Source organism: Cyanistes caeruleus, chromosome 3 (genome assembly GCF_971803275.1).
Source record: "Cyanistes caeruleus chromosome 3, bCyaCae1.hap1.1, whole genome shotgun sequence".
In the NCBI taxonomy this organism is placed as follows: domain Eukaryota; kingdom Metazoa; phylum Chordata; class Aves; order Passeriformes; family Paridae; genus Cyanistes; species Cyanistes caeruleus.
The window spans coordinates 89688150-89706776 of NC_141703.1; the positions used below are offsets into that span (position 1 = coordinate 89688150).

Here is an 18627-nt window from a genome sequence, read left to right on the forward strand (position 1 = left end):
TAGTAAAAAAACACAGTTGGAGACAAGGGAAAGGAATAGTACTTGCCTATTAAAGTTTTTCCTTTGAGATGTGACATCAAGTAGCTTGAGGACTGGGTATGGCAGTAGTAGAAATCTGAGGTCTTCATGTATGCACTCAGTGTTTCAGTGAATGTTCAATAGCTAACCCTGCCTCATCCTTCAGAGGCAAAAAACAGGGAAGAAGGGACAAAGGAGACTCTGGAAGCTTCCGAACCCCTCTTTGTAAGAAACTAATAGAATTCTACAATATGAAATACAAAATGAAATAGTTGGTGGTTGTTTGAACTCCTAAGCAATAGTGATTATGATTTTGCCACTGTGACTGAAATTAAAGCAGCGTTAGTGAGATGGAAGAGAAATATAAACTGAGGCATCTAATATGCAGCCTTACAGAACCTAAAACCTAACATGCACATAGATTTCAAGAGCCAGTTCTGTCTGCCTGAGACTTTGATATTATGATACACAGTACCAAAGAATTTATTCATCATTTTATTACCTGGGTAATAAATACTTTGTAACCCTGTTAAATAGAACAATCTATCAACTGTTTTCACTTAAAGGGATATCCTTATTTATCTGTTCTGTTAATTTCATGAATTACTAAAATCGAGATTGGAGACAGGTGGTAATTTTCCTGACAGGTGGCCACATTACACAGCATTTTCCCAGTTCCTACCCACTAAAATACAAATGGAATCTGGAAGTATACAGTTCCCAAAAGTATCTTATTTTCTTTTATTTCTGTGTGTATATGGTTTCATTTTTCCTCATTTCAGATAGGAACTAAAATAACACATAAAGACACACACTTGGGTGATGAAATTTTTTACTTCTTCTTACATTTGAGGAATGTGCACACTGAATATATTTATTCCATGATTCTACATGGCATTTCTGTAGGTGGCAACACATCAAGCAAACGCTTGTGTATGCATCACAGTGTTCAAAACCGGATTGTGAGAACAATTTCCATGTATGACATATATACCATTCAATGATTTTAACAGGCAATCTAAAACCTATTGACAACAGTAAAGTATATGGGGAAAACAAGACAAAGGATGTAGATAACTTATCCTTAATACATTATGTTGTTAGGTTGCTGTTACAGCACCACAATGCAAAAGGGTAAGGGAATCAATCCTGAATTCCTTATGACCTAGAAAGCAATATGTAAGAGCACCACCAGAAACACGCACACAAAATCTCAGGCTAAATGCCATTGAATTTAATAGCTTCTGCTTGAAGTGCCAGCCTGAAAATCAAAGGACCTACACTCTTCAAGCATCTCATATTAAAGACTGTGTTAAATAATTTTAGTGTTTCAGTTTCCTCACATCAGTAAAACTGGGATAGCTCTATCAATATCCATTTTAATAATTTTAATACTTGGTGATTAAAGGTCTTCCTAAGAAATACTGCTTTGTCCCCATCCTATAGTGTTGCTTTTTGTAGTTTTAATTCATATTGGTATAGCTAATACCTAGCTTCTACTTATACCTTCTACTGCTATAGAACTGTCCTATTTGCAGATCAGTTCAAACATGCAAATATATAATGGAAGTATTAAAACTGAATGAATTCTCTCTTCCTTCATATTAAATGCTTCCCAAGAGTGTTTAAACTTCCTTTTTAAAGAAACTGATTGAGATCCATCAGAATTATATCTTTCCCTGCACTTTTCTTGGTGTTACACCCATAGGCATTGGCTAATAAGAGGGATTTTATTGTAAAACTAAGGAACTAAACCCTGAAGCCTAAATGCACTTCAAGTAAAGACTCATTAAATATGATGGAACCAAAATGGAAGTCGTTTTTCTGAGAAAGGTAGAAGAAAGTTTTTGTTATGGAAATTTTATAAGCACAGGAGCTGGGCTAATAGTCCAAACTTCTTTATGTAAAACCAGTTTTTAGTACATCTCCTTGCCCATTATCATAAAAAGCACATATATGCTCTTGCTCAAACATTTTATTTTATTTTAATAAGGAGAATAAAACCTGAGGGAAAGTGCTGCCAGGCTATGTGGAAGTGGAAAGTACAACATCCATCTGGAATAACCAAATTCAGCTCAGAAGAGTTGCTCTAGATTTACACTACTGTCCAGAGTATTAACAGAGATAAAGGTTAAAAAAATCCAAATAGGAAATGTTTGGATCACATTGGAAATGGCAAGCTTACAAAACAATAATAACTATAACAAAACCTTATGAATCCCTTGGACTACAGGAAGCAATCAAACAAGAATATTAAAAAATAATAATTATTTCTTTGATTCAGCTTTTAACAGAGTAAACTGGCAAAAGTTCCTTTATGCACACTCCTTATTTTTCTATGTGTATGTCTGTGAAGTAAGATTATTAAAGATGCAGGTATCAGAAATATAGACTCAGAAACCAGCAGCTAAAGTCCCAAGTAAACTACTAGTAGGTTTAAAGAATATTTATGTCATGCTTTGGAAGGAGCACAGGAATGAAGCAGAATGGATGGTAGCAATGTGCACCCCCAAACTGCACAGATAATAACACATACCTCTAAAAGAGACTTGAGATTATCCAGAAAATTACAAATAAAATTATCCAGTAAATCTTACACTGGAGTCTTGCAAACACCTTTAAATTAAAATAGGAATATGAAAATAAAGAATTTAGTCTAAACATCATCATCATCATCATCATCATCATCATTTATCTCAAAATACGCATTGATATTGATCTCTTAGTACTTCTTGGCCCTCTAAAAAGTCATGAAATTGGAAAAAAGCTTCCTCAGTTGTCAAAAGGAAACTCTCCTTAAATAGAAAACAAACTAACTGAAGACACAAAACCAGAGGAAATACCTCTACTGATTTACAATTATGGTAGAAAAAAAGGGCATGACTAACTGCCAATAAAAACTCCAATTCTAATGGGCTTCAAAAATTTCCAGTAGGATCTTCCAGTAATTGAAGAGCATTTAAAAAATGGATGGGTGATAAGGGAGCACAGTCCACTTTCTGTAGTGATTTCAACATTCTGAAGACAGTGTCAATAAAAGCAATGGCACTTATGGTAAAGTCACAGTATACATCTGATAAAGTTTGCTGTATTTATTAATCTGTTAAAGACCTAAAGAGTTAAATGTGTGAAAAATCCATTTGGTTTAGCAAGTTTAGCAAGACTCTTTAAACAGATCAAAATAACTTGCTGAAAGAGTAAAATAATAGTCATGTGCAAAACTGACAAATTCAATATAATTTTCACTAGAAGAAAAAATCAGTTTAGTTGCTTATGCACATCAGGAGAATCTAAACTTACAGCAGGAATTCTAGGAAGAGATGTGTGAATCTCCACAATCAGCTCTATATGGAGTGTTGATGAGAATTGTTGCAATAAAAAAGCCTCATGAGAGATCCTATATGCTTATGAGCTTTAAGCTGACACTGAAGATTCACAGCTCAATTTCTCTTTAAAAGGTAACTTTACAAGATTCTGTTGATAAAAATACCCTGCCTAAATTTCCAGAATCATGTCTGAAGAATGACTGCAATGAGCAGTGACAATAAGGCTTCAGGGCAGACATACTATGATTATATAACCATAAATTGACTAGAACTAAAACAAAAACCTACCAAAAACCAAAACCAAAACCAAAAAAACCACTTAAATAACATTTTCTAATTTTATCATTGGTCTTGTAGTTGGTTGATGAACAAGGAGTTTCTTTAGTATGTATTTAAGAAGGTTAATGAGAAATTTGTTTTCTTTTTCTTTTTTTTTTTTTAAATGAAAGATGCTTGCACGAGTCTGCTCTCGCAAAAGCTTCTGCGGATTTTTCAGGTAGTTTGAAAATACTTCCTATGAAATTCTCAAACTATCTAATTTGGGGGAGCTTCTTTTGCTTTCATCCAAGATGCTTAACTATTTTATAAGCATAAACACAGGCAGATTTAACTTGATCTTCTATGTCCCTGACACTGGGCTTAATTTCATTCATAAAAGCCACTCACAGCCTCACAGAATACTGACAGACTTTCCCTCATAATCATTGCTGGAACTATAGACAGTATTAGCTCTTTTCAATCTCCACTAAGGAGGAAGAAGAGAAAGGAGAAATGAGAAATACTGAATTGAAGCTTGGATTCTAAAGGTATCTCTAGCAAGCAGGATGATAGTTTTAATTAGGAACGTAAAGCTGCTAATTAAAAGGCAAATAAACCGATAGTTTTATTAGACTTGGCAATTTCTAATTCAGATTTTGAGATACTTTATACAATCTGGGTTTTTTTTCTGAAATTTAACTGATTTTATGTAATTGTTACCTCAGTATTAGCACTAATGTTTTAAAATACATTTCAATACATTTACCAGAAAATAAGTTGTGATTCTGACAATAGTGCAAAACTGATCCAAATCTTGAAGAATTATTTACTATATGATCACACTGAAGTGATAAAGGAGTGCTAAAGAATGTAATTAAAACCAAGAATTCAGAAATATGATCACCTGGAAGGGTTAAAGTTGCATGTGAAACCTTGATTTGTATTCCACTCTGTCTTAAAATATTGATGGCAACATCATATCAGAGTCCAGAAGTGCAACATATTTATCCTGAGACAAAGCCCCAAAACAAAAGTTAACAGTCTATCATTGGCTGTTTTTTGTCAGTGCACAGACATTGTAAAACTAGGAGATGATGATCACACAGATGATGCTCTAAATACGAGAAAGATCAGAAGCAAGGGCAGATAACATAACCCTACCTAACTATGGGTTCCTTACTTTTGCACACTCAGAGATCTGTTTGTATGGGTCGATAGCAGGAGCCTCATCTAGTGGTGCTTAGAGACAAACCAGTAGCCTGACAACCATTAGGCCCCAGTGGAAGTTTTGTTTCTGGATGGCAAAGATAACACCGAGCACACAGATTGTGAACATTCTTTCTGACCGTCTCCACCATTCAAAAGTTTCACCTGTCCTGTTAGAAACTGCACCACATTAGCACAAATTGCTGGATTTTTTGCTTGCCAACATTCAGGATCCTGTTCTAAACTAGGGGAGCAGAAGAAATCTTTAAACTATTCAGTGGCAGCAGCAGCTTTGGTGGCTTTTGTCCAGATGAATAAATTTAGCTGTACCTGATGCTCCTCTTGGGAGAACAGAAAAACTTTCAGTCCCTGTAGCCAGTTTGAAACATGCCAGAGGAACCAGAGCAGACACTTTGATTGCTGTACTTTGGGAGCAGGCAACCAACTAGACTGTTTCACAAAACAACCAAAACTGTCTCTTTTTCTCCTCATGATATAACATCAGTCTCACAGGAGATGAGACAGGAAAGCAACAACAGAGAAATGCAGCAGTTCAAAAAAAGCAGTATTTCATTCTTTCATCCTCATTTTCTCTAAGTGGAATGTCTGTGCTTCTTCCTTTCTCTACAGCTCACAGTACAAAGGCAAAGCAGACAAGGACCCTGACACAGCTCTTCCTTGTCAGGCCCCAAAGCATAAGGTTGGTGAAGAATCCTGACAATAGAAAGCTGGAGAAGTGTGAGGACAGAACTGATGAAGGACTAATGAAAAATGAACTGAACATGCAGACCTAATTGTACTATATTTCTAAGGACTCCATGTTTGAGTTCCTTTGGTTAGGGTACGAATTTAGAAGTAAAAGAATTCACTTTTAATATAATCTGTTAGCATCTTTTCTGGGAAGCCCTAAAAAGGATTATGGCTAGCTAGAATAGGAAGCCCTGGCAGTGGTTAGCTAAAATAGACAAGTAAGGTACAACATTCTACATGCTTGCTCAGAATTACATTAACTAATGAATTTCAAGGCAGAAAATAACCATTCCTCTAAAGAAACTAGCAAAGAGTCAGTTTTTTTCTGTCCTCTCTTGCAGCAGAAGATTTAGTCTATTTCTAGGAATATGTAGCAGGCAGAATTATATAAATTCCTTTTAAAAGAGTTTAACTTTTTTTTTTAAAACAACTGGAAAATGTCTCATCTTTAAGTTGTTCAGCAGCCATGAAAATTACACTGTTTTCTTATTGCATTTATTGATCTCACAGTGATTTAATTTACTCTTAAAAACTGGAAAGCTTCTTTGCTGTAGTAAAACTGTCGGCCTAATGAAGTGATTCTTGTACTTTCAAGTCCAAAATAGTGATCTATCAATTAAAACTGAGGGAACCTATAAAATGAACCAGTTTTTCATTAGTATTTCCTTTCATTTGAGAGTTGCAATGCTAGAGAGCTACTAAGCTACAAAATTCAGGAGCATAGGAGACATTCTTAGGAATGATTTTCACAGGAGAATTTGCTCAACTCGTTTCAGGAAAGATTGGGGTTTCTAGTTTTGTTTTCTTATTAGCTGGGACATCCTACTTGAGGAAGTTGACAGCTTGAAAAGCTTATGGTCTGAATGATGATGTTAATTTAGGTAAGTTATCTTTAAACTAATTAAAGGTCCATTTTAATATAAAATTTTATTTTCATTGAGAAATACCTGCTCAAGAATGGTTATTCATTCACTTTATACAAACCACATACTGTGGAGGCGTAATTAAAACACACCTGGTAAATCACAGATGTTTTTAACAGAGCTTATCATTCTGTTGCAAATGTATTTAAGAATTTCCTCTGTCTGTTTTGGAAAATATAAACATGGTATTCTTAATCTTAAAAGAATTTTAAAACCATGCATTACATCTATTAAATGCAATGACTTCTTGACACTGGTAGACACTTCACTCTTTTACAGCTACGAACAGCAGGAATCAAGTTAAAAACTTTTTATTGAAGGCCAAAGGACTTGAAAAAGCAAGTCTTGGCTCTTGCGGAAGATGAAAACTTCTCCCAGAAAATCCATGTGACCAGTTCTAAATCTGCAGGTGCCTCTATCCACGAAAAGATGCACTGATAAAGCATGAGGAAGCTTCGCTATTATCAGTGCAACATTTTTTATGTCTCAAAATAATGAGGAACAGAAAAGGAATGGTTATTCTACTTAAAATAAAAGTGCTATAAGCACAGTGTCCTGACCACTACTTGGAACTACAGCAACTCTTGACTTGTGCAGTGCAGGAGGGCAGGATGTGGGAATTTGAGAGAGAAGGGAATATTCAATTAAGAGAGATGGAACAAGAAATCATGGCTAGCAGGTTTTCACCTAGGATGGAGAGGTCTTAGGTTCCAGCCCCTATTATAACCTGTGTATGCTATGATCTGTTTATATAAAATAAATGAATTTACCAAAGACAAGAGCTATGGGTGCAGACAGGCAGCTCTGAATTTAAGTGCTACTTTGAAATCACCAAATCTACTGGGTGTCATTTGATCTTCCAATATAAACTAATATTTTATGAACTTCTGTGAAACAAACATATGAAGCTATTATGAAATAGATACTCCATCTGTCTTGCTAAGATAACATGATCTACAAAAATGAGAAGAACTTCACATGTTATAACTATTGCATCTAGTCACTGTTCCAAGTAAAATTTATAATCTGCCCTTGAGCACAAACTGGAATGCAAGATTCCTCCTTTAAATTATGTGACTAAATCATTATCCTATAAACACTGGGTTGCACTATGTTGTGTGTAACAGGATGTGTAGGTTTAAATATTCTGCTAAGAAAATTGAACTGACAGTCCCACATATCAATTCTGTAGATCCAAAATACAAGTCAGTGGATGAGCACAAACTCTTAGAAGTAGCATCCACTACTGCATTTTATGTTCAGTCTGACCTGCCACACTTGCTCTGAGATGGTCTGCCAGACCTTAATCCTGTAACAGAGGTTGCTGGAGAAGACTGGTTAATCATACTAGTGTTCTATCATGAGACAAAATTAACTTTTAACTTCATTTATCTATATATCTATTTATATATTAATATTTATGTATTCTTGTGTTTCAAAAGGATGCCCCTCTCATGAATTTTGCCACTCAGATAAAATGAATTGGTATTAAAACTATACAAATAATCTACTAAGTAGAATGTAGGATGTCTGCAGAAGGAATATAAGACACTTCCCCCAACCAAGTAACAAATTTTAAATCCAGTTCGTCAACAGATAAAGTATTGATGAGTTCTATTCGCTTCCCCTTAGTTTTAAGCAATTATCTTAAAGTGGAATTTCTCAAAATCTACAAATTAAGATTAATAAAACTGCTGTGAAAAAGAAAGCCCTATTGTTATAATCTAATGGAAACTGGGGCACACATCTATCAACACCTGACATGGAGAAAGTATTTGAGAATGTGGACTTCTGTATTGCAAGTAGGAAAAAAATATTAAGATAAATATTTTAGAAGCCTAAGTGTATGTTCTGATCATAGGTTTCCAAGAGAACATTGACTCAAGTCATTCATGTGCATCCCTACTACATAAATGTACTCAAATACATTCTTCTATCACACATCTCATATTGATTCATCTCATAATAAAAGCATGGTGCTTTTGAAATCAGTGTGTCTCAGATCAGACCACATAATTCAGTCAATCCTTATTTATTTACTGAAGCAACTGAAATATGTAAATATATCACAGAGCTATCAATTCTGCATTGCAGAAAATACAGCCAAGTAACAAAACAGAAAGTCAAACTCCTATAAGTCACAGCATTTAAAATGCACTTGTTATAGCTGCTTAAAATGTAGTGTATTCAGTGACTGGGGCTTTGTTGGAACAACTACACAAAAAACCCAACCAGAAATCAACTATAGTACTAAAGAATCATAATCTGATATTTCTTTCTTATGCTATCTCTGAGCATTTTTTACGGTTAATATTGAATATCAATGTATAAATATACTACGTATGTTATATCTATTTTATACCACATAAATACATGCTACTTTTTATTCAATAAAATGAAAAAAAACAGAAACTGATTACTGAAATGCACAGTTATTGTCAGTAATTAGAGAGAAGATCTATCCTTTTTCTGCTCAAATTATCAATTTTACAATTAAAGCATATTAAGATTGCTGGATTTCCACTCCTCATCATCTGAAAAACCACAACTGTTCAAACAAACAGTATTGCAGAATTTTTGAAGAGTGTGATGTGTCTGGCTGAAATGGAGCTGATTTTCCTCATGGAGCCCTACAGGGTGATGTGTTTCGAGTACAAGACTAAAACAGTGTTGATAAAACACCAGAATATCTCCTTTATAACAACACTAAAGAGGAACAAAATTTCTGGGTTGCTTCCCCTCCCTGTGCTCTCTCTTGATGAAGAGATTAATGCCACGCTTACATTCTTTAATGCCTTCTAGTTCAGCTATTCATTTTCTGATAGCTTTTCATCCACTATCTCTTCTGGACAAACTTGGTTTCTCCCATGATGCTCTTTTTTAGTTCTTCCTTTTGTACTCATGTGTGGCTTTGAATGCGATATCTGAAGCAGCTGGGAAAGATCTTGGTTCTTGACTTGAACAGTTTCCTTAAAAAAATTATGTTATTCAGAGACTGCTTTGCACAAGTCAGGTGAAAGATGGAGATTAAAAGCATATTGCTTGCTCAATGCCACTAAGAAAAGACAGGTCAGGAATGAGGAATAGAAATCTAAGAACTATAAGAACTGGAGTGAAACTAGGTCAGTCAGGGAAAGAGGGAGTGAGCTGACCATGGATAAGGGAAAATAACTTCTTCCAGAAAACCTTTCCCTCCCCCTCTCCTGAATGAGATCATAGTCTCTGTTTTGTTCATCTCCCCATTTCTTGAACCTCAGGAAAAACTGTGCTTTTATCCTACACCTTTACTTGAGGTTTAGGCTGAAATAGTGTGTGACTGTGTCTATCCCATTTCCTACTCAACCACTCATCACATGGTTCATGTTCCTTGCTCTGGAAGACCCTCATAGGGAGAACACTTTTCTTTCAGAAACTTCTCCTTTGGTATTCCCAATGCATATACAGTTATTCAGAGTAATTGTGGCCTTTCTACCTCATAATGGGCACTCAACCTTCCACAGTTCCCTTTCATCCCTGGCCTCCCTCCATTAACAACATACCTGCAAGAAAGACGTCTAACTTCAAGAAGTCATCAAGAATTTAAACTGAATGAGTGCTGGTAGCTAGACAAAAATAGGTCTTCCACAACACTAAAATGCTCCCACTGTATGTGTCTGTGTAATTTGAGTTTGTCTCTTACTAGATACTAGCTCTCCTAAGTTATTTGGAGAAGTATCAATTCCCTCCAAAAGTATCTGCCAGATAAAAACAAAAGAAGAAAAGAAAGTGTGTAGTATGACTACAAATTTCTGTGGTTTTAGGATGTCTGCCAAATTTAGTTCATGGATAGTTGTCTAAAAAAGATAATTAGCAGACTGGAAAGGAGGGAAAATTGATGTACATTATTCCCTATGCATGTCAATACTTGTGTTGATGACAAAGTTTGGAACAAAAAAGGTAGGGAAAGCTCTAAAGCTGACACAAAGTCTAATTAAGACACATCACTTCTTTAAAATTGTTTACTATCATCAGTAGTCAAAATTTCATTGTCAGAGTAAGTTGAGGGGTTTTTTTATTATACTTAAAAAATCCCCTTGTAACAGGCATCAGAAGGCATTTTTTCAGATAGTGTTCATAAATGCAGTCATCAGCTCTACTTAAAATGCTGCCAGAGTCATCCACCTGTATACCAGCTTTACATGCATCTCCAAATATATGAAAATCCATATTTTCTCAGTAGATTTGTTTGCAGAGGTCAGATTCCATTTTTATCTCCTGGATAAGCAGTAATTGAAAGTGAGGGAAGTCCAGTACATTTAACTGTAACATATTCAGTCTGCTTACTTAAAAAGCGTGGTAGAGAAATGGGAAACAAACTGACCCAAATTTGTGCATGAATGCAGAAACCTGATACGTATATGGATGTATATAGATGTGAATGCACACATAACCAGATGCATAGTAGTCTTAGCATAGAAAAAATCCTCCAAACTCTGGTTCTGTCAGATTAGTAATACAGTTAAATTTGATTATTTTGGTATCTTTTACAATATTTTTTTATTCTTGTAGATTGACAATACATTCATTTCTGTAATAACCTATTTAGGTATCTATACACACAAATATACACATTTGTATGCTGATTTGCATGGGAATTTCTAAAAGAACTTACGTTAGGAGTACTGACTCTTGGTGAATTTTGTTTTCCTCAAAAGCTCAAGTTCTCTAAAAAAACCTCAAATATATTATACAATGAGATAAAAGATTAAATGTATCAATGATTCTTCCAAGTCAAACAACAGAACTTTGGCTTTATGATCTTGTCTGTGCTACCCCCATTCCATCTGCCCAATAAATCACACAGAGTAAACAGCAGAGAACACAGTCAGCTTATTTTAAGGATAAAGAACTACCGAAACCTTGTTTAGATTAAAAGACAGCAGTTCCAAGGAGAGTAAATCTGTCACAATTTATATTTAGCTTTTATGCCACACTTCTCACAGACCAAAACCTCAAGTTACATTCTTCTCTTTTCTTTTAAAGTACATCCAACCTGATGTCAAACATTCTTTACCACATTTCCTTTAGCTACTGTAAAATTCCATGCCTACTCAGAACTCTGCCAGCAATGATTTAATTAGCGTCATTTATTTTCTTTGCTGGATTTTCTTTTTTCTACAGTGCACAAACAGCCTCAGTTTTACCTCCCAGGAATACAGTCTCTCTGTGTACATCAGCTGCTGAGGATCCATGACGTTCAACAGAGCTATCTTAGGTTTAGACTTCACCTTCCCCTTTACTTGGCACAGTGACTCTGGAATTGAAGATATGTTTACTGGCTGTTTCACAGAGGAAAAAAAAAAAAAAAATTCTTATAAAATCACTTAGCTTGGAAAAGACCTCCAAGACCATCGAGTCTAACCACCAACCCAGCATTAAAAAGTCCACCAATAAACCATGTCCCTAAGTGCCACCCCTGCACAACTTCTGAACACCTCCAGGGATAGTGACTCCACCACTTCCCAGAGCAGCCTGTTCCAGGGTTTGACAACCCTTTCAGTAAAGTATTTTTTCCTAAGACCCAATCTAAACTTCCTCTGCACAATCTAAAGCCATTTTCTTTTGTCCTTTCAAGTACTTGAGAGAGTGATAAGGTCCTTTTCTCAAGGCTAAACACCCCAGCTCCCTCAGCAGCTCCTTGTAGGACTTGTGCTCCAGACCCTTCCCCAGCACAACTTTTCTCCTCTGGATGCACTCCAGCACCTCAATATCTTTCTTTTAGAAAGGGGCCTAAAACTTGACACAGGATTTGAAGTGTGGCTTCACCAGTGCTGCCTACCCTATTGCTGACACTGGCCAGGATGCCACTGGCATCCTTTTTGAAGCCATGTTTGTTTCTCCACAAAACAGACCTGTTAAAATATGTGTTGCTGTACCTTATTTGACATTCAAAAATCACTCCTCCTATTAAAGCGTTGGAAAAAATACATAAAACAGGCCAGAAAAAGTTATTCCAAATAGGATCCTAAAGCAGAATCTCCCTTGAGAAGAACCTGTAGAATTTTTGTGATTTGCAAACAGCTTTACATTTTTTTTAAAATTTTTTTAAGATTTTTTAAATATAAGTAAAAGAGATGTTCTCTTCTATACCACTCAAAATTGAAAGGCTATTTCTACATTTTGTAGCAAATTTCATAGACAGCTACAATCTGCCATACCTGTATTTATCAGATGCAATTTCATACACTAAGACAAGTCAATTTAATAACCTGATTCTTTGTGCCAAAATTTTGTTACTCCCCCATTTTCTTCTCTGTCCAGTCCCAACTGCACTCCTTCCACTTTGTGCATCATTCTGACTTACATTGGAGGTAATCACCAGATAAATCAGTTTGCTAATCGGGCAAAAAAAGTAGCACAGCAGAAGAACTGGTGTTTTGCCAGGTTAGTGCATTGGATGGCTCACAGTAATATATCTGACAAGCAGCAGGATTGAAGCAAAGGAAGAGTCAGGACTGTGCAGCTAAGTTAAAGGTGGGGATAGAGCAATGCTTCCACTGTCATGTGTTAGCGAGTCAGAATAATGTTTTGTTTGCCTAGGTATAAAATGGCCACTGTATTTTCTGATAACATGGATAACAAGCAGCTATGCCTACTGGAAAAGCCTTGCATGAATTGCAGATGCCTTCCAGATTTGCTCAAGCAACTAAAACTGAAAGTGATGCCCCACAACCTGCATCTATGACAATACAGAGCCTGTAAGTCTAAAAAATAAGTATTAATAACAGCAGCAGACCACACTATAACACATACAGAAACATATTACTAATTTAAGTCTGTTTGATGGTGATTTTTTTTCAGTGGTGTGGAGGCCATTCTGGACCCAGCAGATTGTTTTCTTTGCACTGGATTTAAGACAAACTTCCTCTCATTTCATGATAAACAAAGATGGTAACAGCTAGAGAAAAGTTTCTTTCACAATTTCTCACTGCAATTGACCACTACATAATCAGAAGTTTGATTATAAAAAATGAAGTGTAGATGCTGTATTCTATATTCTTGTAAGCAGAGAGCTGTAACAACTAAGCACAGCTCTGCTGCAATAAAAAAAACTCCAAAGAACTAAGTGACTCCAGAAAGTACTTAAAATGATTTTTAAGAAGCATTTGTCAGCTGAATAAATGAAAATACAGAAATATGCATCCTGAAATCTGAACACAGCATGCCACTTCTTCAGATGTTACTGGAATAATCACTGTTAACAATACTGATTTTAATCTATTTATTCAATCTGAGAATATGAAAAACCCCAGACTTCTCCTTTTCCTCTGAAACCAAGAAGAGACTCAAGTCTGACCAAGTGTCTTCATTTCTCACCTCCTTGTATGGTGATAAAGAACATTCTCTGACAGCATCCAGAGACTGCACACTTGGTTTTATTGTGTGTAGTGTCAGGAGGTTCTTCAGACTGGGACTAGAGAAGATGGATATGGAGACAATAAGAAAAGGAATTCAATTTCATAGCCCCTCTTCAACTGAATGTGTTTTCCTGAAGCAAGAATATTCCACTTAGAGTGGTATCAAGCAATGATCTGAACTATGGGAGCTAGGAACAGGCTTCTGACAGGAAGAAAAGACCTCAAAGGAAAAATGAATTTGTTATGTTTAGGACAAAGGTAAATTGCCAGATGCCAGAGCAACCATTTCAGGAGTGAGGTTTTGGCCCTTTATTTGCAGACTTTGTTAGCTTGTGTTGTTGGTAATAAGAAGATGCTCCGTCATCGATGGTTTGCAGTGCATTCTGATTCCATGGGCTGCACCTATGAGGATCCAGTACCCAGCAGTCATCACTGCAGGTAATGCCTGCAGTTGTTTGAACTTCCTTGGCAAACCCACAGAGACTTCTAGGATCAGTAGAGCATAGCAACAACAATTCCCAGTGCTACAGAAGCTAGAGCAGTTGTCTCTAAGCACCCTGAAAAGAAACTAGGAGAAGACAAATTGACTGCCATACCAAAATGAACTTTAATTTATCTCTGCATTCTAATGGCAGCTTATGAATAATATGCTCTATTTCAGGACAATTTAACATAGTCAACTTCAGTACTGCTGCTGGATCACTCGAAATGATCACCTGAAGGCTTGATGTTAGACATTAATTCACAACACAGAAGGACGTGCTTCCTTTTCTTAAAAAACAGCTTGTCTTTTGAGACCTGTTAACTTGTGATCAGTAGAAATACCAATACCTTGTGAATCTTTTACAAAGTCAAGGAAGCAACAATACCATTATGTGACTTGGAATCATCAAAGGAAAACTTGTTCTACATCATTACATGAATATTAAACATAAATTCAGTCTTCCCATCTTTTTGTGTTCTCTAAACAACAGAGTCTGAATCAAACCAGGTACCTTTGGCACTACCAGTAAACAAACAAATAAATACTTGGGTGAATTTCTCTGATGGCAGCCAAGCAGTCTTTCCTCCCACTCCATCAACAGTACTGTTTAGAAACACCAGCTAAATACAGTGTATGTATGGAAAGAATTCCTTTTTTCTTAGGTTACTCATGACAGAATGAAATTGTGCAGTTCTTTTAAAAAGTATTTTTACAGGATACTGTACAAAACTTAGAGCCACTAAAACCTGTATTTTCCTTAGTTTGCTAGAATAAAAACAAAGCCACATTACGAACTGTAGTTTCAGGTTAAGACTTAATCTGTTCAATCTTGACTTAAACTTTATTGTCTGGCTTCAAAAACGACAAACATCTGCAACAAGACTGGCTTAAATAAGTGGTGTTCTGGGGGTAGTCTTAGAGACTGCTTCACTGCAAATTTATTAGTCCACAAGTAGGTTTTTTATGTAATATGTTCTGCACAACTTAGAGCGAAATGGATAAACCTCAGTTAAAATGAATAAATAAGTAATTCTTTTTATGGCACCCTCTGTCTTCAAAGCACAGTTTCCATTAACTCAGGGCTCAATTAAGCAAACCAGGCTCTCTGTGACTAAGCTAGAAGCATTTATGTTATGACATATCTTCCAAAAAAAAAATCAAATGCCCTGTAATCCTGATGCTCTTGTTTGATTAAGACAGATTAAGACACTAGAACTGGTAGAAATTTCTCCGTGAATGAGGTAGGAGTTCGCTAGCAAACAGGGGAAAAGATGTTAAAAGGAAGGGCACTTTGAAAAACATTCTTTTCCCTTCTGCTAATTCTTTATAATCTATTTTTATAGAAAACATACAGAGAATTTTATATAAGCTCAGGGATATAGCTATTTTTCCACTTCATGTTCCTGTGGCAGGAGGAAAAAATAAAGGCTTAAATTAATTCTACATGAACCAGTATTAATCAGGCTCTGCACCTGAATTTTCAGCAAAGGAGGGGTTTGTAGAGATGCAGAATGCCTAGCCAGTGACTGCACTGCTCCTAGAAAAGCCACATTGCTGAGATGGAAAGAAGAGGTGGGCTAAGGAGTTAATCTTCTGCAAGGTCTTCTTCCTACTTCTACCATGGAATTCCCAATACCCTCACTCTGAAGATATTGGTGACATTTCCAGAAACAAAGCCTCAGATTTTTAACCTTGCACACCTCTACAAAGAAGAAGAAGAAACCATGACTACTAGACTTGCACTTCCCAGAAGTGCACAAATTCATGGACACTTTCTTCTTTGCATTTGAACATAATATATTCAATCTACTTCACATAGGTAAGAAATAAAGAGTAGAACTATCAAAGCAAAGTTTGTCACATAACTTGAGGTTTTGAGCCTTGTGAGAAATTCTGGATCAGAGAGAAATTGAGGCTTACAGAAATGCAACTGTTCAGACCAAGAGCATCCAAAAATGGGGGAACCAAAGTTTTAGTAACGTTACATGAGGCACAGGCTTGTTTTCTACAAGGGAATTTTTCCTTGTTTTGTAACTTGTAATGTTCATAACATTTATAGTTACCTTGGGAACAGGGATAGCAGAAGAACTAGAAAATATTATATTACTATTTCATACAGCATTGTCCCCTATTTTAAACACATAATTTATTTGGCTATAAAAATGTTTGTAAGAAACATTGGTTTATTAATTCTGTATTCTGTAACTTTTAAACCTTCCTGTAATAGTCTTTCTCTGTTTTTTCTTTGCTTTATATGTATTTTCATTGAAGTAGAAACATTGGAACCATGCCAAACTAAGAAAATTATGAAGAGAAACATTCTGAAATACACCATATTTAAATATTCTTAATTTTTTCTTTAAGTCTCAAATTTTTAATTATCTGTTAATTAAATTCATACTATATAGACTTCTAACTTAAAAATTCCATTGTATTAAAAACAACATATAAGTTTCTGGCACTGAAGTACCTTTATAATTAACAAAAAGAAATAGGCACTTTAACAGTGCTTCACCTTCTCATCCGGGAAGAGATTAATTCTGTTCTAAAATCACTTATTTCCCACCATTCACTTGGAAGAGTCTAAATAAATTGCATCTAACTGCAATCTAACATTGGCTAACTGCATTGCAGCAATTAATTTATTTATTGCTAGCACAACGTTCACAACTTGTTCGTTACCACTTTGCTGTCCAGTTGTACTTTTCATGCCGAAAAAGATCAATTCTGTTCTATTTTAACCAATATATGCCAAAACCTTATGCTAAAAACTCAGTCAGAAACTGTTCTTTGAACCCCGTAAGGACCTGGTTAATTCCTCAACAGCACATCCTTTTCCAGTCTGTCTCATAAAGCAAAATGAAATAGAACATAACAACTGTAGCCTTACCTGAGCAGTTGTGGAATTCCCATCCCTGTATTACAAGTACATAGAAATGGTGCAAATTCTGCATGAGAAAGGATACATTCGTATGGCTCCTGTTCTTGTTCCAATTGCCAGAATTTTCTGAACTGGGTCAAAAGCTAAGGCAGTGGGTAGGTAAGGAAAACCATGACGAACCGTCTGAAACAGAGCAAAGGAGCAAAGTGACTGAACTGCAACCACAGAGAACAGCATGAATGTTTTATGCTTATGTTTTTCTGTATGTTGTAGCATTTTCAATACATTTCAAGAGAAGTATTTAAAAAGATACAGTATTTTGAATACAGAGGTGAATTTTGTTCACGTGAATTTCTAGTTATGCTTTTCACTCAGTAATATTTTAAATGGTTTTATTGCAATGAAGTAGATCGCAAAGTGTATGTTATTATACAACTGGTTTATATTGCTGAAGTGGTATGCTGAAAGATAACCTTAATATGCAGGGCAGCTGAAGTATAAACTGAAAAAAAGACACATAATATGCTTTCAAAACACTGTCAGAAACAACCTCAGCCTCAACAGAACAGCTCCAGCAGAAAGAAATGGAATATGTCCAGGGGAAAAGATCCAATAAACCAATAAATTGAATTGAGTCTATGAGGCAAAAACCCCTAATATCAATTTAAAAAACAAAGACGCCAGAGAAGATGTTTTCAAAATGAGCAACTGAACCACTCACCCTTTCTTAATCTTTATTTATAATACTATGCTTTAAATTCTAATTTTTGCATAGATACTTTGGGGAATAAACAAACTAAGTATGATACAACACATCCTTGAAGACTGTCTCAGTGTTTTAATTTACCTTAACCCGGAAGTCATGACCAACATGACTTGACCAATTCTTACGGGGAAGAATCTGATGAGGGAGAACACTAACATAAGAATAACATTGAAAGCAACAAGACCAGACTTTAAAAATACAGATAAAAACAAACTGTAATTAAATTTATGTGTGGGGCTGCTTACATAAAAATCGGCACGAGATGCTATTTTTTAGTATAATAATAATGGTTTATATTATTTAACAAAATAAAACCTTGAACTCTAGGACCGACTCTTTTTTTAGTAAGTGGTTGGGATTGGAGAGGAAGTACTTTGAACTGAATGAAATTTAAGTTTTTAAGCTATTTTCCTTTTCCTTGAAATTATCTAGTTCAAGAACTATGTCTGCTGAAGCATTCAGCAATCCCTATGGAACAACTTCAACAAAAGGGACTCCTTAATTGCAGACCTGTTGAGTAAAAGGCAGCTGATGATTCCACAGCTGTATCACTCCAACTCCTCCATTACAGCTGGAAACACTTGAACTGATATTCACAAGCAGTTTGGGAACAACCAA

At 35.6% G+C, this 18627-nt stretch overlaps 1 protein-coding gene across 20 annotated transcripts in view; it reads right to left on the reverse strand.

Moving 5' to 3' along the window:
- STXBP5L (syntaxin binding protein 5L) overlaps positions 1-18627 on the reverse strand; it is a 183463-nt gene that overhangs the window by 148693 nt on the left and 16143 nt on the right. For all 20 annotated transcript variants that reach the window (XM_086884036.1, XM_086884037.1, XM_086884030.1 and 17 more), the window contains one exon: positions 17329-17426. In XM_086884036.1, coding sequence (XP_086740162.1) covers positions 17329-17426 — 98 coding nt within the window. The remainder of the gene's footprint in view (positions 1-17328; positions 17427-18627) is intronic.